This window comes from Chrysoperla carnea, chromosome 1, assembly GCF_905475395.1.
Source record: "Chrysoperla carnea chromosome 1, inChrCarn1.1, whole genome shotgun sequence".
NCBI classification, from domain to species: Eukaryota; Metazoa; Arthropoda; class Insecta; order Neuroptera; family Chrysopidae; genus Chrysoperla; species Chrysoperla carnea.
The window spans coordinates 127492861-127515855 of NC_058337.1; the positions used below are offsets into that span (position 1 = coordinate 127492861).

At 30.4% G+C, this 22995-nt stretch overlaps 1 protein-coding gene across 9 annotated transcripts; it reads left to right on the forward strand.

Annotated features, from left to right (window-relative positions):
• Window positions 1-3325: 3325 nt before the first annotated feature.
• LOC123290962 lies at window positions 3326-21258 on the forward strand. 9 transcript variants are annotated; one of them, XM_044871361.1, is made up of 11 exons: window positions 3326-3345; window positions 10596-10777; window positions 12525-12719; window positions 13482-13601; window positions 15281-15337; window positions 16512-16623; window positions 16810-17075; window positions 17665-17724; window positions 19687-19945; window positions 20018-20329; window positions 20614-21258. In XM_044871361.1, the coding sequence occupies exons 2-11, from the start codon at window positions 10612-10614 to the stop codon at window positions 20912-20914; spliced, it is 1848 nt and encodes a 615-aa protein (XP_044727296.1). In that variant the 5' UTR covers window positions 3326-3345; window positions 10596-10611; the 3' UTR covers window positions 20915-21258. The 9 variants fall into 9 exon arrangements, with proteins under 9 accessions (XP_044727296.1, XP_044727293.1, XP_044727292.1 ...); XM_044871358.1 differs by lacking the exon at window positions 3326-3345 and adding an exon at window positions 5682-6097; XM_044871357.1 differs by lacking the exon at window positions 3326-3345 and adding an exon at window positions 5682-6093.
• Window positions 21259-22995: the final 1737 nt, after the last annotated feature.

Here is a 22995-nt window from a genome sequence, read left to right on the forward strand (position 1 = left end):
TATTTTGACGTAGGAACGAAATTCAGGTCGGAGAGATCGTCAAGTGAGCCTATTTCGTCATGGCAAAAGCTGTACAGTGGTAGAGAAGATGAGACATCGTTTCTTCCTCCCCACTGTGACAGCTCCTGCAATAATCGTAGTGCAGTGGTAGTTCCAGTAGTTCAGCCGCAACAGCAGATCCAGTCAACCTTCAGACTCTTTGAAGCGATGTAAGATCTTCGGAACGTCTACGATTGCACTCAGACCATAACTGTCTTGTAGCACCACAAGTGCGTTCCTGCCCCATCTAAGATTAGCCTTTTTTAAGGTATACTCATTCAAGGACAGCTTACAATTCGCAAACGGAACTCTAGGATTAAGCTTTGAGCCATTTCTAGCAAGCTCGTCGGATGACATTGTTATCACATTGTTATCACGCTTTCAATTAATAAAGAAAAGATTTTGACTATCATTGGTAGGTTTTCTTTTAAAGTGAGTCATTTAAAATCATTTTCCGAAAACCACAAAAGTAATTCCATTATTTGATATGACAAAAATATGTAGCTCCCACCTATTACATAAGCTTAGTCCAACGAATGTTAAATTTCCCGATTCGAAATATACAAACTTATTTGCATTTACCATTAAAAAAAATAGAATGCATTTAAATAAATGCAGTCCATAATATCAAATGTCAATCAAATAAAAAAAGGTCAAATTTAAAATGAAATGATCTTTGCAATGTTAATAACCGTTTTATAAAACAGTACTTGAAATTGGAAAAAAAAAGTCGAGTGAGTGCATAAATAATAAATTTTGCTCACGTCTTTTATTGAATAATAAAATTAATTTTTTAAATAATTTAAATTGAGCACAATAATTCCGACATTTATTTTTTTTTTTTCTCAAATATGATTTGGGATCGTACTACTCAATTGTGATACATTCTTAATTTGTTTGTATTTTGTATTATATAAAAAAAAAATTATATTTAACGACTGTAAGGTGCCTATTTAATGATTTTGAGAATGTATTACAAATATTTGAAAGTTTGAGCAAAATGAATATTTAAAATATTCGTTTTGAGCAATAAAAATTATAAACTATATATTGGAGGTATCCGGATTTTTGGTACATTATTTTCAATAAAAAAATCTAGTTAATATCACTTTAAAAATATTATTCAATGTACTTGAAGATATAATTTAAATACTTAAAAAGAAATTATATTGAAATAAAAATAATAATTAAATAACGGAAAGTTTTCTTTTTTTCTTCTTCGTAAAATTAGAAGATATTAGGAATGCTCCTTTCGCAGAATTATCGAGCGAGAAAAATTTCCTACATCTCATGCAGTAAGTTTATTGAACTGTAAAAACAATCGTAAACGTAAGTTGCAAAACTTAGAAAGTTTAAAAGCCTCATGTTTTTTACAAGATGTTCCAGAATAAGTGCTCATAAATTTTAAAAATGCATTCATTTTATTACATTGAATTTATTTATGTAAAATTGCTATGGTTTGTTTTAATAAAGCGTGATACATTTACCTAAAAGTTTCTAAAGCTAAAATACATTTTGAGGATTAATTTTGTTTGTTTGTTTATTAAGTGAGGTTTATCACCTATCAAACCTCGAGGCTTTGGAATCCAATCATTTCAAAACTCTATTATTAAAAATTTTTTCTATGAGTTAATGCCTATTCATTCATTATTAGTAAAGTTGTCTACAAGTTTTATACTCATCTTGTCCGTGGCCGAACTCTGCATTGCGTTTTGAGCCGGTGCATGGCCAACTTAATTAAAAGGACGCAGTGTCAAACTGAAAATAAGTACATTTCTTCACAATCTTCATGATAGTAAAATCGTCTACAACTTGACTATCAATTTTTTTCCATTGATAGTAAAGTTGTCTACAAGGCTTCGTTAAGAGAAGGTGAGTACAGGTTTACAAAAATACACCTAACACATTCTGTACAAATCAAGAAATAATATGTTTATGTTTAAAAAGTGAAATGTTTTTAATTTCCGTGAAAGTAACATTTGCAGTGATATATTGTATTATTTTGTAATTACTACTAGATGCTATTCAGGTGTCACCTAGGACTTTTAAACGTCCTGAAAGAGCTGGCGGAACAAATGAATGCAAAACTGGTATGGATACCGAGACACTAAGACATTCCAGGGAATTGTGAAACTGATGAGCTTTCTAGAAATGGCACAAGGCTGCCGAACACAAGCATCAATAGATATTCGGGATATTCGTTTACAAGCTGCTCCTAAATGAGGATATCTTAAAAAGGTCAATCCTAGATGGCGTGAGGAACGCGCTTGTGGTACTACAAGAGAGATATGGTCTGAGAAGATTTTATATCGCTTGAAAGGGTCTTTATAAGAAAAATTGTTGCGACTATTGCAGGCACGTCTGGGGCTGATAGTGCATCACGACTATTGCAGGAGCTGTCATAGTGGGGGGGGAGGAACAATTAATCATCTTCTCCGTCTATGTACAGCTCTTGCCATGAGGAGGTGGGCTTAATTGAGCCAGGTTTTCTTTGATGAGCTTTCCGACCTAAATTACGTAGGCGTCAAAGCACTCCTGTACTTCTTAAACAGTTTCAAATGGTTCGTGGAGTAGTGGCCAGGGATTTGCCAAGTTTCGCTCTCACAACTGACCTTTGATCAAAGTATGCCTCTTATCCGAGGACAGCTGCTCTAACCTAACCTAACCTAACCTAATCTACTAATTTTAGTAATAATATTAGTTATTTTTGACCATTTCTTACAGCAACTGTTTCGAGAACATCCTGTATAAATCAAGAAATAATATGTTTATGTTTAAAAAGTGAAGTGTTTTTAATTTACTTGAAACGAACATTTTTCAGTGATATATGGTAGTATTTTGTAATTACTACAAGAATAGTAGGATACTATATTTATACCGGTTATTTATGATATTGTTTATATATGTTTTTTTTCTATAATAAACTGGTATTTCGCGTACCCTAAGAGTACTTCAGTTCAACAAACAGATGATTAAAGTGTAAATAATAATGATTTTCAATTAATCTAAATTAAAGTTAAATTCTAAAACCACTAATTAATCAATTAATCATAATTAATATTTTAGTGATAATTGATTTTTCAACAAGTGCTTGTGTGTTATTAAATTAGAATTAAACATTTTCTAAAAGTTAATAATTTTGAACAAAAAAAAAAAAAAAGACCTTGATATATTGCTATTAATTAAACTACATACATAAAGTTATATATTATTTGAGTGATGTAATATTATTATAATTATTATTTGTGATTATTTTTTTTCGTATATGATACGTGACAATGTAACATTATTTTACTAATTAGTGAAGTAAGTTTTTTTTTGTTTTTGCAAATTTTTAATAAAAGTGTCTATTGTGTATATTTTTCTTGAATATGTAATGTTGTTTTAAATTCACGCGTGTATTCTGGGATTTAAATGAATAGTCATTTTTATGAAATTGGACCGTATGGACATAGAGACGAAAAAAGACGTGAATAAAATTGAATATTCAAGGTAATTTTAGAAAAAGAATCAATTTTCGGACGTCTTTAAAAAATTGTCGTTTTTAAGAAAAAAAATCGAAATGGAAAATTCATATTAATCAGCATATTTTAGAGCAATCTGTGACACCCAGTATATAGTACCGGGTGGCTCTATGACTATACTAAAGCGGACTATATATCTAATGATAATTTAAACAAATATGATAATTTAACAAATAAAATTTACCTTTTTGAGTTCATAAAGTTAATTCCCACGTGAATATAATAAATATTTATGATATTGTATTTCACACAATCGCAATGAACCGCCGTGATCGTTGGGAAAATTGGAACTTATTAGCTTTGTTGTCTATGGGCATACCCATCTAGGACAGTAATATTATATCAATACACTCTGAATAGCGCTCATAGTCATAAGCATTATGCATTAGAAGCATAAAGAAAAAGGTGCGACTCAGCTTAAAGTAACATGTATTTGGCTCCATTCATTTTCAGTCCATATAAAATATTCCACTATTCCAGCCCAAATTCTAAACAAACTCTTAGTAAGCCTTTCTGTTAAGGTGTATTTTCATGCTAACGGTTGACGCTGAGTTTCAGCGTCAAATTAAGTTACGTGATCAGTTTATGCCCTGCTGCCATCTGGAAAAAAACTAAGCAGCATCACATCGAAAAAAGTTTTTTTTCTCAGGATTGATTGACAAAATTTCATTGATGTTTATTTACTATTTTATTGCAGAGCACACATAATTTTTTTACGATGTGACGCGGCAAAATTTATTTTCCAGATGGCAGCACGTGATCACGTTACCTAATTTGACGCACAAACGTAGCGTCAAGCGTCAAAATACATCTATAAAATTACGATTCATATAGGATGTGGTTTGAACACACCTTTTATAACACAAAATATACCTCACCTATTTTAGGGACTTGTTGATAGAAAAATACCTATTAATATTCAAGCGTATAAATTAAAAAATAACAGAAATATTTGTTTACTAAACCAATTTTATTTCTAATAAAATTTCCTCTGTAAACAAAAGCTCTATTATGAATAATAATAGACTTGGAGATACTGATCATTAAATTTCCGAATACAATTGTTACAGCATGGCAACTCATTCAAATTTTGCCGTAATTATTGAAAAAAATTGATGATTATGCCCCGATAACAGCACTGATTATCGGGGCATAATCGAAGGACGATTAGAATCAACTTGTTATAACCGCAATTATGCCACATGTACGGCGATTAATTGGAATCGACGAAAAGTTATAACATAATGATTTTCGTGAATAACATAAGGAAAATGATAGTAAACAAGTGAAAACAAACAATTGACTGAGTTAATTGTTGAAAAACCATGTAAAGACAGTGTTTATTACGCAATCGTTTACGTCATACTAGTAAAGAAAGATAGCCAAACATACATACATACATGTCACACACACACTTAACTGATATTCCCATATAATACATACCATAGAATTTACTCCTAATTTGCGCTCTCACGGGTAAACAGTGATGTTTACGAGAAAATGTTTCAAACGAAAGTTGTTTATTTTTCTATAAGGAACGTTTTTTACATTTAAACTTTTGTTCTATCTCTAACGGTTTACAAGATGGTTTACTACGGACCCAAGACCAAATTGACATATCTTGCTCATTTACGAACTCAACCTCATTTGTTATATCCTGAGCACGCTGTAAAAACTTCAGCTTGATATCATTTTTCGTTTTTGAAAATGGACTAATTAGGTGATTTTATGAACACCTATACGAAAATTTTGTTTGTAGCGTCAATATTTTTAAGCGTTACAGACTAAACTTAGTATACCTTAACATATATTTCATATATATGGTATAAAAATTATAATGCCTTTGTAGTAAACAAAATAACACCTGTGGCAAATTATTTTAATCGGCCCTCGACAACAAGCTCTGTTGTGACCATTTTATTTTCAGTAATTGCGTAATTCGATTTATTCACGAATCGTTATACCTGTAACAAAATGGTTCGGAAATTTCGTACCAGTGTTTCCGAGACTATAAAGCGAAATTAATCGGAAAGATAAATACTAATTTTTATACAAAGCAACAAAAACATTATCTATAAAAAAACACAACGATCAATTTATTAATACTTCGAAAGGAAATAAATATAATTGATAGTCTCACAACAATGACCCTGATATGGACTTATATAGAAATATAATGATGATAATAATAAAAAGTGCAGTGGGAGAAACGAACTGTTATTGAAACAGAAAACGTACATTATTAGGTATATATTATTTTTGTTGTTACAATTTTATATATGTCTGTTAAACAATTTGTTTATTTTGAATTGAGACGGTTTTCAGTGTTGAGTGTTGAGAGTGCATTTATAAATAATAATTTACAGACTACTTAACGACGTCTATAAACAATTTCTAAAAATATCAACTACTTACAAATTTTAAAGTGTTTTTAAAAAGTGTGTTAAAATTTTACGAGTGATTGTTACTATATAGTGTGGATTTTTTTCAAAAAGTGTATTAAAATTGATCAACCTTTTTCCGCTTCAAGGTAGGTAGGGTATACATCATATCTATGACGTCATTGTGTATATTTTATGATCTTTTTTTTACCTCTATCTACACAATAAAATGTAGAAATTATGTGTTTTGTGTAAAAGATTTTGATTTTAAAATATCTTTACATTTTGAGGGATTCTGATCCCAAAGATAAAATTATTGGACTGATCATATTTGTATATTTATAGTCCGCGAACATGTTATCGCTAAACCTAAAAGCGATAAAATATTCAAATCTTTTAAACCGTTAGAGATAGAACAAAAAAAATGTTCCTTATAAAAAAATAAACAACTTTTCTTTTTAAACATTTTTTCGTAAACGTCACTGATTACCCTGAGGGCGCAAATTATGATAAAGCTTTGTTGTCCATTTTCTCCAAAACTATAAAAAATAGAGAGACGAATGAAATTTGCAGGTAGTTTCAACTAGTGGTCTTTTGAAACATCGTCGAAAAACGAAAACAAATTATAGAAAAAACAATCTTTCCCCCTTACAATAGAATTAGTTGTGCTGAAGAACACAAAACCGTTTAAATTGGCCAGCGGTCACTCCTTGTTGATTTACGAACGGTTGAAATTATCAAATTTTATCAAAATAAATCAAACCTAATGTTGGCTTTTTGGGGTAACTCGCATTAGGATATTGATATTCGATAAAATTTGATAATTTAAACCCTTTATAACTTAATTAAAGAGAATTGAAAAAAATACACTCCACCAGGACTCGAACTCAGATCACCTGAATTCATGCCAAGCACTTTATCCAACTCGGTCATACCAGCTCTAGATGAAGACTGTAATTTTTATAACTTCTTAACGAGATGTGCCCGATGGCTATTTCGAACAATTTTGTGAGGGGTTTGTAATTTACTAAGTAGCTCCGTAGCTAAAGCCTGGCAACCTTGATTCGCGCTACAGATGCTAACTAGATTTGGAAATTAGTGTTGACAGCCCCCTTTAACGCCAAAACTATTCACTGGAAACGCTAGCATCGATTTGATTGTCTCTACCATGACTACGCACCCAACAAATAACTTTCTTAATACTGGCAAAAATTGGAGTTCTTTAATATCGAATTTGAGAAGTAAGTAATTCTACTAAAGCATGTATACGGAGGGGTGTGTGGAGGTTAAACCAGATTTTTTTTCAAATGTGATCATAGATGATTCAAAGTCAATTCTATGAATAATACAGTAATCAATTTAAATATGCGGGGTTTTTGTTAATAAATTTTTGATAAATGTTTTTTAATTGTATTGAATCAGTTGTGAAGAAGTGATGACATAAAATTGTTTTACTTATCGTTTATTGTGTTTAATTTTTACGTGATTTTATTTTTAAATAAAATTATTACAAAAGGTATCTATATAAATATTATTGTTTATTATATTTATTTTCAAGTGTTTGTTGGATTGTATAATTAATACTTACTTCAGGCGCTGCCCATGAAATTCGCACGCAAATCATACTCCATTCGGGGGACACCGTTTTTTATGTTTTTGGAGCTTAGATTACGAAATTGTCTATCAGCCAAATTTTTAAGTCTCCATTCATGCAAAAAATGGCCATACTTAAAAAAGGTCCGAAAATTCAGCCGAGGGACCAAACAAATTCGTTATATATTCCTGAAAAGAACATAAAAATACCTCACGTGTCAAGTATTACACCTTGCGTGTTGCAAGGTCTTATGTACAGACTGTCAAAATATGGCTCGAATATTCAAAATTTTAGGTCACCCGGCTAAAAATTCGTAAACTACGCTCCATAAAACAATTTAAAAAAAAAAGTATGATTCGCATACGAGTCTTAATGGACAGCGCCTAGAGTAATTGTTAAAACCATATTTAGAGTAATTAAATATACAGGAAGAAATTATTTAAAATGATTTAGCGTTTTTATCTATTTTGAAATTTGCATTTTGTGTGTTTCATGTAATTAGTTTTTGTGGTTTTTATTATAATGGGCAATTTCCCTCATAGATTAGAATTAAATTTAGTTTTTTTCTCTAATTTTGAAGAAAGTTATTGAGTACACGCATTTTTTATACTATAGATGCGTGATTTGATATCATAAATACGTATTTCAGCTATAAAGCAGTCACGATCTATTTACAATCAATTTTTCTGTGTAATAGCTATTAGCAGGGAGCATATAGTAGGTGTATGAGACAGCTAAATCGACTGCAGCGCTCTTATCTTAAAAATATTAATTATAATAATAAAAATAAAAGACGAAATTGCATAAATAATATTATTAAATGTAAATTCATATTAAAAAATTAATTATTTAAATTTGTTAGAAAATATTATTAAATTTTAAAACATACACAATCCATAGACTTATACCATCCATACAATTATATTAAGAAAATATAATGTATCGATACCATAGTAACTTCCTGAAATAAAACTCATGCACGGAGCGAATAGATTATTTTGAATTGATATCAATATATTGCGTATATTCGCTCCGTGCGTGAGTTTCGTTTCCATGGTAACGATACACTACTTTAATTATAGAATTGTATGGATGCATATATAATTGTATGGATTGCATTTAAGACTTACATTGAAAATTTAATATTATTGTCTCACAAATTTAAATAAATAATTATGATTTCTTATTTTCACAATTTTTAATGCATTAAGTTTAATTAATTCGTGTTTTACAATAATTTTAATTTGACATTTCTATAACATTAACATGTAAAGAACTGCAAATTAGTAATAACAGCCCCCTTTAACGCCAAAATTTTTCACTGGAAGCGCTGACATCGATTTTATTGTCCCTACCATGACTACGCACACAACGAATTCTTAAATTTGATCCAACACACTGATCACCACGGGTTACTATAGTAACATAATATATTAACCAATCAGCTAATACCAATTCAAATTTGGCCATTATGCTGGGTTGGTTTCAGAATACAGCAAAACCTTTTCAGATGCTATACTATACGGTGGGTGAACGTGACCGGATATTCATAGTGGAATAATGTCTATAATGCAGGGCTGGCGAAAGGAGGGAAATATTAAATAACGAACAATTTTCCAAAAAAATTTCTAGCCGATAACGATAACCGGTAAAAAAGAGTTTTGTTTATAACCCAAGATCCAAGGATAATAACCTGTAAACTATTATTTAGATAACGAACTCGGTCCCTTCGATTACTCGGTCACAAAATGCGATAAAATATTTGCAATATTTGACAGAAGAATCAAATACTACACATGCTCCAAGCAAAAATGTATTTTACTGTGAGAAGACTACTTTTATTTGACTCAGTGATCATTTTTCTATACATCCATGAAAACTTTCAATAGGCCTTTTCATCATGTCATAAGCGCAAGTGCAGAGTTTATTTTTTCGTACTGACAGCAATAAGTAGGACTAAGATAGAAGATATTTGTTATTCATTTTATCACATTGGTTATAAATCATTTAGTACGAAACAAATGTGAATCGTGATTTTAAAATGAAAAGCCCTATTAAGAAGTCATAAACTGTTTAAATATAAAAAAAGATTAAGATATTCTTAAGGAAATTACAAAAACTCATCTTTTGTGAGCCTCAAAAAAATATTAGTTTAAATTAATCCCAAATCTAGTAAATATTGAGTAGTTTATTATTTTCGTTAGAAAATTGTATTCCAAAATCCAAAAAGAAATATTTCTCTTTTATGATAAATTATCATAAAAGTATCATTGATAATATAAAAATAACGACCTTGTATCCATGTTTATATAACACATCATGAATCTCAACTTATAGCAAACAAACTTTATCTAGTTCAAATAAAAATAGTTTGCGCGCCAATTTAAATCAGCATAATTTTGACAAGCTTTTTTTTGGTGCATTATGAGAATCGTAAATCATTTCTAAATAAAATTTTTATTCAAAACAAAAACAAAATTAAATACTTGTAATCAAAACAAAAACACGTAACATTTGATTTATTGTGAGCTATTAAGAAAATTAGGTTGAATTACGGGAGGAACCCCCGAATAAATGTAAATTGATTTTTCCCGAGCTTATCCTAGGTCACATACAAGTAACCTCGCATGGCTTTTAACCTTTTTGTACCAATTGGTGATATCTTTTCGAAAAAAAATTTATAATATCAATAAATATTTTTTAAAAAAAGTGATCTCTAGTCTGAACTTACCAAAAAAGAATTTAAATAATTACTTCACTGATATTTATAGAATATATTTAGTTTTTATTTTTTTTTTTTGTGGTAATTAATATTTATTTTTAGTAAAATTATAAATTCAGTTTGTTTAATTTCACATAAAATATTACAAAATCTATTAATAATACATTTACGATTTTAATCGTGTTGCAAAATTTAGAGTTAATTGTTTTCGTTCGACTGATATCTCGTCTTATCTATTTTTTTTTTATGTATTGATAAAATTTTTTAATATTGAGTCAAACCATTTGAGAGGATATAGGATTATTTGAATAGAAAGTTTTAAATCATTGTTTTAGATAAATCAGCATCAAAATGCCTGAAACGGTAACGGAACATGTCGTTATGACACCAAAATGTAAAACGGAAAATTCCACAACATTAATTATTGAAAGGCGAGCAGTAGAAAAAACAAGTGATAAAATGCATGTGGCTGGCGGAGATCATACGGGAATTGTGATTAATAAAGAAACTGTTGTGGGTAAGATATATTTTAATCTTTTTTCAAAAAAACTTGATCTAGGACCGTGCGCAGTAATCATCCAAGGAGGGGGGGGGCCAAAATTTGCTCGTCATGTTAGGTATCATAAAGTCAATAAAAACAAGAAACTCTTTTTTCGAGTAAGAGAACATTTTATTATAACAAAATGTAATTCTGCGAGGTACAGAAAAAAACTTTTCCAAAACTATGTACGTATCGAAGACCTCTACTGATTTCTCTCTATTGATCGAGGCTAAGCCGTTTAGCCGATCTTAGATAATCCATTGTCGATCGAGATATGTTTTGAGACGACGCAATGTTAAAAAAGGGAGCGTTCATTAGTCGCTGTTGTTACAGGCAAAGCTGGACGAACGCGAAGCATTTGGTAAACTTTTGGTAACGCACCTTCATTGTAGATATCGAATGCTCCGTATGTCACGGGAATCATCGTGTAAAATTGAAGAGTATAATTCAAAATGTATGTTGAGTCGATTTGTCGTGAGTCTTGGATTAAATAATTCCATGTCGCATTCTTCGCAGTTTCCGCTCACGGTCTTGAAAATTTTTCTTAACTCTTCTCCAGAGTTTTCTCTTCTTTCAATGACAATTCGTTTCACACTATCAGCCTTTTCAATAGCCCCGCTAAGATTCTAGTTTTCTGTTTGAAGTACTCGACTTTGAAGACAAATTCAAAGAATGTATCATTAAGAATGTCAGTGGAAATCCGTTTCATAAATAGCTGCATTTACAGGATTATATAGATAGTTGAGTCGATTTGTCGTGAGTCTTGGATTAAATAATTCCATGTCGCATTCTTCGCAGTTTCCGCTCACGGTCTTGAAAATTTTTCTTAACTCTTCTCCAGAGTTTTCTCTTCTTTCAATGACAATTCGTTTCACACTATCAGCCTTTTCAATAGCCCCGCTAAGATTCTAGTTTTCTGTTTGAAGTACTCGACTTTGAAGACAAATTCAAAGAATGTATCATTAAGAATGTCAGTGGAAATCCGTTTCATAAATAGCTGCATTTACAGGATTATATTATTAGTTCAAATTTATGTGGAAAGATGCTTAATGGGGGGAAGAGGTTGACCTCCAAACTCTCCGTGCGCACGGGCCTGCCTTGATCACAGATATTGGGCCGTAACTTGTTTCTCCTTAGCCAGGTTACCAAATTTTACTCTGTGTGAAATGTCGCTCAAAAATTAAGTTTTAATGAATTTGTACCGATTCCAAATAGCTTTCGAAGAAAATATTTCAAAATTTGAAACATGTTTTCAAAATCAGATTAACTTTTAGAGTGCGGAAAATTGAGTTATATCGGTTAATCTAATTTTCTTTCATGTGAAGATATTTTTATATACGCTTGTAAAAAGTTAACGTCTTGCCTTTTTTCAAATTTGAATTCCTTTACAAATTTAAAAAAAAAATTATCTTAAGGTCAGTACTAACAAATTTGGTTCGAAGGATGATCAATTGTATAAAATATTAAAAGCAATTGTTCTTTTTCAATAAAATTAATTCTAATTAAAGTTAATTAACTTGATTTAAACAAGGTAATTATAATTACCATCTTATGTAAGGCCTAATGGCATACTTATTTTAAAATGAATCAGTTATGCGTGACCTTAATTACATATTCTTTTAACGTACATACGTCATTTTTAAAAATATGATATCTTGTCAATTCTCCGTAAATTTATTTTTAATTAATTAACGGTTTTCAAATTGTTTTTTGTTTCAAATAGAAAATGGAGACGCATCACCTGCACAATTATCATTGGAATTCCGAGTGTTCCTTGTCAGCACACAAACTGGTAAACACAAACAAGAAGCACGTACATTACGATTTTGGTTTAAACCATCATTATTGGAATCAGAACAGCCTTCAGTCGCACAAGAATTCTTCCGTGAATTAGTTAGTCCACAAGAATTTCCACGAGGTAAACTTTCGAAAAATTTTCGATTATCTACTGTAACTTATTTTATATATTTAAACAAGCGATTCTTGTGAATGTGTATTTGGAATCTCGGAAACGGCTTCAACGATTTTCATGAATTTAGTATGCAGTCGGTTTCGGGGGCAATAAGTCGATCTAGCTAGTTTTCATTTTTATATAATCTAACCCAGAATCGAGTAGATTTTTATTGGAGTCGTCGGAATATTATATTTTGGACGGTTCTAAGAATTTTTTCATTATTTGACTATTCGAAAAATTCGTTATTGACGAAAGTAAAGATTATTTTGCGGCTCTGATTAAAAATTGGATTTGAAAGTTGTATGATATTGTATTTTTGACCAATGACTTTTTTACTTAATCTTACCGTTTTTTATAAATAAGCGTTTGAAAAAAATTTAATTTTTCAAAAGTAAAGCTAGGTATAAAATAATATCGTCGATTAATTCTTGAGTAGCAGCATTCATATCATAAAAGAGCGATTTATTGAATCAATTTCAGGCTACTTTACTAAACAAATATGCTAATAGTAAAATGAACTGAATTTTCATTTTTCGTTGAAATATTGGGTTCTATTTACTTTCGGAAATCCAAAAACCGAGACAAATGTGAACTTTTGTGGATTTACTGCAATTTTTTTAAGTTTCCCAGCTAAACAATCGTTAAAAAAGACAAATTATTATCAAAATATCAAAATTAGTTGTTCAATTAGTTTTTATATTTATGGAATTTAAATTTTATTTTTAGATTATGTGGGATTTATTAAAAAAATTATGAAACTAATGCAACATCGATATGAATCTCTGAAGAAAATTGAAATTGAATTAAAACAATTGGACGATGTAGAAGAACCTCCAAATAGACCACGTAAGCAATTATATTATTTTTTCGTATTCATATAATTTCAACGCTATTTGGTACCTTTATTGTTAAATTCGGTTTGTAATCAAGAGCAAATTTCTTAAAAGTTAAATCAGAAAAAATTGTTGACTGTAACATTTCAGTTATTTTTATCAGAAGATTTGAAATTAATTATAGGTATATTATTAGCAAGTTTCATCTCGTACATTGCTAATAATTTGACTAAAAATGTCGCCGAAAATTAATTACAATGAGCTTTACATTTTTACAGTGCGGTTAGCAGACATCTAGTGCGTTGAAAATTAGTTAATAAAAAACGCTTATTTTTGCTGTAGCTTTTCTTTTTGATTGAGAATTACTGTATAATTGATTAGCTGCCAGAAATAATAATAAAACATACGAGTACTGTAAATGGGTCCCCAGCACCCAGACAAAAGTGCCCTCCTTAAGATAAACGTGTCACCTGAAGGCGACAAGCAGAAAGCTTGCAGCTTTCCCCCAAATATCATGTATGGAGATTTCATCATCCTCCATACAGGCCCTACAAGTGGGATCATCAGAGAGCTCCCATGTTATGAAGATCGTAGCTCAATTGACAGTGTTCTGTCAAGAATCCCACCACCCTTCTCAACTGTGCTCTGGTGATTTTCAAGCGGGCACAGTCGAGTGGCCTAGCTAGGATTATTCACAATTCGGCCTGTGGTTTGCCCTACGCAAAATTCCAGTAATCAGGATGGGCTTATCGTAGCTATTCCTTGATTCGGTAAATTGCGAAGCATTTTGCTATGAGAATTATAGGCTTAGGTGAAAGGCTCTGCTTCATTCTCTTTAACGTAGAAGTGACACGGTACTCAGATCAGTCATACTGTGTTATTCAGTGCCAGACTATTGAGTTTCTCGAAAAATTCCTCGATTGTAATCTTGACGCCTCAAGGACCTGAAAATTGGCTAATAAGAAACGGTTTGTTATACTTTCGCTTTTTTTATTGGTTGAGAATTACTGACCAATTGTTTGTCTAACTGCCAGAAAAATTTAAATCTAGTCTCTTGCAAGAAATACTCGTAAAGTTTACAATTTACCTACCTCGTAAAGTTTATAATTTTGAAACGAAAAAAGAACAAAGATTGTCGAAAAATAGGAGGAAATAAATCTGCTCTTGATTCTTGATCAAACCAATATTTTATCAAAATAATTGTGAACATAAAAATTAAAAATGATGTCTTTACAATATAAAAAAAATTTGTATTTCACTGCACACTTGTAGGCATAACCAATGGACTTCGTAAGAATTTAATTGTCTTTTGCATCTTTGTAGTGATCATTTCATATTTAGTATTTCCTATTTACAAATAATATTCATTTTAATTAACATAAATTTTTCTTTTTTTTTTCTCCAAATAAAAATTTCAATTGTACTTGCATATTTTCCAATTTCAAAATTTGCGTATTCACACTTTTAAAATATTGCCTTATATATTTCTCCTAATTTTAAAATATTTTGTTAATACGCAAGTTTATGAAAATTCTGTAAAATTTCCCCTGTATTTTTAAATCAAATAAATTTTAAATAATAAATTTAGTTAGTCTCTAAAATAATGTGTCCTTAAAAAAATTCTTGAAACAAAAAGGTAAATAATTTAAAATTAGTGGAAAATATTTTTTTCATTCATTTCATTTCTTGTAGCTCGACCTGGCTACCTCTACATTATCATAGGTCCTCCTTCTCCGACCACATTACAAGGTTTGGTTAGGCTGCGTGTGCATATCGTATTTAATATCGCTAAAGCAACAACATATTTTTTGTAGTTAGAATTCACATTTAAAAAACAAAAAACAAGTAACAAAAATTTTATTCACGTCGCTTTTCAGATTTATAATGGTAATTTAACACTTTTTTAACACAGAATTTGGAGAGTTTTAACACTACATATTCGAATTTAAAACTAACACTAAAAGTTTTCATCAAAACAGATAATTTTTTGTGCTAGCACGGTTGTATTTACTTAGTTTACGTGAAGTATCAAAATTTGTTTACAAGCTTCAGAGTAAAGGGTGATTCTATATCTAATTTATCTAAATTATATTATGTTAGAATCAATGTGAACGGGTATTAGGACACAGAGCCTGGGTTATTGCCTGGGTCTGATAGTGTATCATGATATTGCAGAAGCTGTCACAGTGAGGGAGAGCCAGCATTTCTTTGTCGACTTCTCCGGCCTTAAGTCCGTTGACGTCAAAGCACTGCTGTTCTTAAACAGCTTTAAATGCTTCAAGGGGTAGTGGCCGGAGATGCGATGTCTCCCACCTCAGGACAGCCACTCTTACTTAACCTAACCTATATACAAATGACAAACATGTATGATGTAAACTTGTTTCTCGCATACAATTCATTAAATAGCAATTTTATGGCATAATAATGGCTACTTTTATTTTGTTTTTCTCTATTAATCCAGCACAGCGTACTGCTGGATTAAGGTGTTTTGAGAATATATTTAGAAACGATGCATTTCTAGGCTCATTTATATTTTAAATTGCGCATTCTCAGACAATTTTAAAAATTCAACATTCCTCTTGAAATAACTTGTATTACTTTAAACAATCTTCGATAACAAATCAAAAAATTTCTAAAATGTACTCAAAAATTTGATTTTTCGGATAATTTCTTTTTACCCCTTTTGAGCTTTGCGTAAACAAAGTAAAGTAGACATTCAAATTTTGCATGTCGTTTTTTATTAATATTGTTTTCAGTACATAAACAAATTTATATTTTCAGATTCATGAAGCACATTTGTTCTCACTATTTAATTAACAAAATCATCTTGTTTTTTTTTTATTAATTAATTTAAGCGTTCAATTGTTTAGTGAATTATTTTTAATTCTAAAGTATTAATTTGTTTATTTTAATTCTGATATAGCATCTGCTGATGACAATAATGAAGGTCAAATTGTGGAACTTACATTGGAAAAAGTTTTGGAGCTTCTTGAATCTGCATATCCCAATCCAATAACTATACAAGATTTGGCAAAGTAAGTGTATAATTTCTTTGGCACAAGTGTATATTTTTCTTTGACATCGCGAAGGATGAAACCACGCTTCTGGCAAATTTTACTAGTGCCTGACTGGTCATTTCACTTAAAAATCCATCCTTCAACCAATCTAGAAATTTAATTCGACAAAAAATTACAATATTTCCCTTATTTTTATTTCTACAGTGATAATAATTGGGATGAAACAGAAGTAACCAACATTTTAGCAGAACTGACATCCCGCGGTTTGGTAAAATCTTTGGAAAATGGTATTGCATTTACACGCGCACAACAAGAAGCTGATCAAGCTGTTACAATTGTTAAACAAATGCCAACAATGGCGAGTGGAAAACAACCAACAATTGCTATAATTACCGCACAATATTGTGAGAAGGTTGCTGTTGATGCAATGATTGAAAACAAGGAGACATTTGTACGTTACACAACTGTCGGTTAGTATCATTACTGATTTTATTCAAGGTTTAGGTCTATTTTACAGAGGTTACTTCTTTTAACTTATTATTTAACCCCTACAATAATTTGAAAATATTCGTGGGCGCAAGTTAGATCAGGTAGAGCAACGAGTTCAATTATAGAACCTTGGGGGCCAGGCCCGTGTTGAGAGTCTCCCGATAAATTTGAACTTACAATATAGTCCTGTAAATGCAGCCATTTATGAAACGGATTCCCCTTAGTCAGTTGTTCAAGCTGTTATATTTATTGATTTTTAATTTTTAGACTGTTGGCCATGAATATTCCACGCTTTTTGTGGTAAAAATCGCTAAATTTTGCTAACCATACCGTGACATCTGAATCCTCAATTTTTATTGATTTGATTTAACCCCCCCCCCTCTTCTTTGACGATTCCTGCCCACGGACCTGTTGGAGGTACATCATTTTTGACATAACATAGTCTAGTAACCTTTGTATTGTACATTTAGACCTTGTATTTCTATTAAATTTTATTCGCTCAATAAAATAAAAGCGTTTGAATTTTTTAATTAATATACATAAATGATTTCATACAGTTATTATGAACAGGTAGTTCTCCGAATAGTCCTGATGGTGATACTAATACAATTCGACGTACACGATATTTTGGTAAGATGATAATGACCTAATTAAAAAAAAAATGATGGTCTTATACAAATCAGGACATTTTTAGTGCTTCTGTGCAACGTGTCACTTGTGGTTCGTTTTATGTTGTTTTTTTTTTAGGGATTTATTGTTTACATCTTTCACAAGTCACATTTATATACACACATTTTTTTTCAGTTTTTTATTTTATATGTTTCTACGGAAAATTTTTATTTATGCCTAGTGCTTTATAGAGTTTTTTTTTATTATTTTGGGGAATTTTTATTCAATTTTTCAGTTAATACAAACATTTTTTTTATTATCTTATATGTTGCGGTGAAAGTGAATAATGGGTTCTGGTTATTACGGGGGAAAATATGGAAATTTGGTCTCAATTTCTCTTCACGTTTTGAGAATAATCCTTAAACTTATAAGAACCGATTTATCATTTGTATTGTAACATATAATAAATATACTGGGTATCCCAAAAGAACACGTCCTTGTTGCATCAGGTAAATAACAAAATTCTAAGACGAAATATTCCCCTTTCATTTTTTTATCCGATGCTCGGATAGTTCAGCCAGAAGCGCGCTATAACGACAAAACAGTAGGAGAGTGGAAATATAAAAGTACATCGTGTCAAAAAATAGAAGACGCTTTTCGTCTTAAATTTTATTTTCTACCTGATACAACAAGGACGTGCGGTACTTTTGGGACACCCAGTATAGGATCGTTTGTTTAAATATGATAGAACTCGAAAATGATGTTGAATTCAAAAGGGGACATTTTATTCTAATCTTCTTTAGGATCATTTAAAATTAAGTCTATAACGATGATATTAATAGGTCATAAACAAACAAACAAGAAAAATTCTTACATATCTACGTTTCTAGGCCATGTTCTTCAAATTTCAACAAAAAGTTAGATATATCATTTTCATCATAAAGTGGAAAACTCATTATGTGTTAATAAATTAAACAAAAAATAAAACATCAGCTCGCTTTTCAATGTGCACATGCTCACTATCACTCTTAACTTTTTATCATTACTCGAAATATAATCGGATTGGTATCTTAAAAAGATTGCAAAAAAATTTTCAGTTTCTTAAAAATATGTTCTCGAAATTTTTAATAAAAGAAAAAATTTCCAAAGTTAATAATAAGTAAAAAAAAAGAATGGTGGTTTTTTGTAAATAATTCTAAACCAAAAAACTTCTAGCATCAATTTAATAGAATATTCTTAAAGGAGAGAAAATTTCCTAAAAGAAATTGTTTGCTTGTTGGAAATTTTCTTCAATTTTTGTCTATTTTTAGAAAATTTTCTATCTTCAAGATTATTTTTTAAAATTGACACTATCTGTTTTTTATTTCAAGTTATCAACAAAACATTGAATCTTTTTTACTCGACTGCGCGACGCAAAGGAGTGGTAATGAATTTATCAGTCTATGTACCTATGTATGTATGTTTGTTCCTTTGCGGCACTCTAAAGATTAAACGCATATAGAAATAAAAAAAATTCGATTGTGTTAAATAAAAACTTAAGAAAATAACAAGTCCAGTAGATTACATAGACCGGCTCAAATCTTTCCAATAATGGGCTTCGACTGTTATAGTCGCTATGTAATCCACTGGACTTGTTTTTTCTTTTCAGTTTTTACTTAACGCAGTAGGGTTTTTTCATTTTTTAAATTTAACTTTCTTATCTTTTCTAATTTTAATTTTATTTACAATCATTGGGACGTCGAGCATATTTTTGGAACGCTAACAATTTTTTTTTTCTGATATTTTTAAAATACCAATCAGATTGACAGCCTCAAATTTTATGTGAACCAATGGTTATTTAATATAAAAAAAATTTTCAACACAAAATTAATACACATGCTATAGTAGTTTCTTAAAACAAAAATTTAAAAAAAAACTGTGCTTTTGTGTTTTCCAGTTCGTAAAACTATCTATTTGATCTGATTTTCAAATTTGTTCTTATAGGTGAATCGAACGTTTACACCTTGGGTAATATTGGTGCACATCGTGTTGTTAGTACAAAACTACCCACGGTTGGACATAGTCGTGAAGCTATGATTGCTGCAGGAAATACAACTACCCGATTATTGGGTACATTCCAACGAGTTGATTTTGTACTATTAGTTGGAGTAGCTGGCGGTGTACCACATTATACGGATTATTCGAAACATGTACGGCTAGGTGACGTTGTTGTATCAGCGGCGTCTGAAAATAAAGATAAGAAGTGAGTATTCTTTGTCCTTTCTTTAACATTTTATCATGTCGACAGAAATTAATGAAAATTACTTTTTTTCAGATACGTCTACGTGTATTGTAATAACGCTCGAAAAGCTGAAAATAACTACGAGTTTGAATTAAAACCATATTCGCCAGCAAGTGATATTTTACAAACATTAGCAAAACAATTAAAATTAGCTTCCGAAGAGAATGGTGCACCACCACCATGGTTGGATTATTTATCAGATGGTTTACAAAAGTTACAAGCAAACAATGCTGAAACAGATTTCAAAGCACCACCTGTAGAGTCTGATAAATTGTATATGTCTATTGGAGAACGTGATCTTATTGAAGTTGCTCATCCTGTACCTTCTGACAGTTCAGTTAAAAGGTAAATTTTTTTTATGTTATGGGCGTCTGGTCTCGTCAGAGTCCTAAAGCTTCATCTGCTTAATATAATAACAATAGCATCTCTTACCTGGAGACGATTTGCTTTCTAGTGACAGGATGTTCTCAAGGAGGGCACAGATAATCCCTTGGTGTAGGTGCTAGAGACCCATTTGCGGTACCCCTCTTATGTATTTTTATTATTATTATGAACCCTTAGAAATTAGAGGCCAACCAGACCTTGTGAATATTTCAAGAACAATATATTATCATAAATGTTTTTTTCAGGTATGAAGGTTGTCCTAGAATACATCTTGCACCAATAGCATCCGGGCGAAAAATCACACGAGATGATCAATTACGTCAACATTTTTCGGTAAAAACAGGTGCATTGGCATTTGATGGTGAATTTGACACAGTCATTGAATCCATACTTGGTAATTGTCGTGATAATTTTGTGTGTATTCGTGGTATTGCTGATTACAAAGATGGTTCAAGGCGTAAAGAATGGCAACCGTATGCATCATTAGCAGCAGCTAGCGTTATGAAAGCTATTATTTGTGGGATGGATGCACCGACAAATGTTTAATTTTTAGAAAATCGAAAACATTTTATTTTTTCTCTAATCTGCGTTTAAACTAAATCTGATAGAATTTTTATAATTTTATTTTATTGAATCACTGGATATTTGGAACCACATACTTAACGCACACTTAACGATATGGTTTATTTTTTATATTGGTAGCATTCCATTCTCCTCATATAATAAATCTTATATTTATATTTTTAAAAATCTTCCAATACTATTCCATTAATTTAACCTTCTTCAAACGCTACATCTCACTCATAAGCTCACTTTTTTCTTAAAACTAATCCATTTTTAACGAATGGATTAAAAATGTTTGGTGCAATTCGCGTTTATTATAAACATATTTAAAAAAAGATTTAGGTTAGAGTGGTTGACTTGGGGGGGGGGGGTGCACTTAAGCAAAAGAGTCCGTTGTGAGGCCGGAAACTATCCACAGGGAAAAAAAGCGAAGCTTTAAAAATGCTATCAATATAAAAAATTTAAACCATGCAAACTATTTTTAATAATTGGACTAAATCTATTTTATCTCCAGTGATTCACTTTCAATAATTAATTAATCAATCATTCCAAATTTATATCCACTGACCAAACTGTACAGATTTACAAATTTATTTTTTTTTTTAATTAGCATTTTAAGTTAAGTTTTATTTATTTGAATCAATCAATCTGGTCTTGAATATGTAGTCATATTTTATTTTAATTTTTTAGTAATAAGTTATAATAAAATTTTATCATACAGTTATGTGGTCAAAGTTTCTAAAGATCACAAGCATTTAAAAGCTCTTGAATCGGAGTATGTGATGTGATGATTTAGCATTTATTAGATAGAAAATTTTTAATTTAATGGCCACATAAACTTTGACAAGTAATCGTATATTAAGACAAAAAATATAATCGACATTTAATAATGTTAAACTTTCAAATTATAGCTCAATTTTGACTCGTAAACAGTAGAAAAAAAAATTATATATTAATAAATATATTTAATTAATTTTAAAGAGTTTAGAATTCAGTGGTACAACCTTGGACAAAAAAAATGGCGCTAATTTACAAATAATATTTATGTTTGAAAATATAATCGATAATATTTCCCGTAAAAAATTTTTATTTAATTTCATAATAATCGAATTGTGCCATTGATATTTATTTTTTCTTGAATTTATGTACAAAATTACAGGGAAAACAATTTAAAAAAAATATATATTTATGAAAAAAAAAATAACATTAATTATGTGCCATTATTGAATGAAAAATTGTTATATTTTTTGTTGTTAAAAAATTTTTAGGAAAAAGAAAGTGCTCTACATAATCTTAATAATTGCGTATTTTAAAATTAATCTAACCACGAAATTCGATGATATTAATTAGTAAAAAGTAAACTAATAAGGTGTACAGAAATTTCATTTAATTAGTCGTTCGGTTTACAGCCTAACCTTTTTTAATAAACGGCACCGTTCAATTACCGTAAAAATCCAAGGCTGTTAATTGAACGGATAATTAATCTAGTTGGCTGCGGCATATCTAAAGCACAGATTTCTAAAAAAAAACCACCATGAATATTTTAAGTAAATTGTCAATGTCAGCACTACAGACCTTGAAGGCCCTTGGCTTTCAAGTTGACATGTGTCCATTTGCTTCTGTTCTCTGCTACTCGTTTCCAGTTTTCAATTCCCAGTTCTCGCAAATCTTTTTCCACTGATTTTATTCAGTTGATCCCGGGTCTACCTCTCTTTTTTTTCCTATATTCCTCTGATCAGCACTTGTCTCGCCGCTTATTTTAGTGTTTTTCTTACGGAAAACTTTAGTATCAATTGAGTAAATACATGGAGGTCACACATAGACGAAATCTGTGTTTTAAAAATATCTTTCTTTGAATAACTTTATTTCGGAGAAAAACATACGTAGGATACACCGAATGAAAAAAAAAACGAATAATTTGTTCTAAATTAGCATAGAAAAATGTAAATCTAATTTCTTTACTTAAAAAAAAATCAAAACAAAAAAAAATTGATAAAAAAAAGAGGCGAAGCATTTTTTTGTGATATTTGGTAATTAATTTTCTTTTTTATTTATTATTGCAA

Coding starts and splice junctions, on each gene's coding strand:
- LOC123290962 (XM_044871361.1), top strand. CDS start 10,612: ATGCCTGAAACGGTAACGGAACATGTCGTTATGACACCAAAATGTAAA. Junction 13,602..15,280: donor AGAACCTCCAAATAGACCAC/GTAAGCAATTAT, acceptor CATTTCTTGTAG/CTCGACCTGGCTACCTCTAC. Junction 19,946..20,017: donor TCTGAAAATAAAGATAAGAA/GTGAGTATTCTT, acceptor ACTTTTTTTCAG/ATACGTCTACGTGTATTGTA.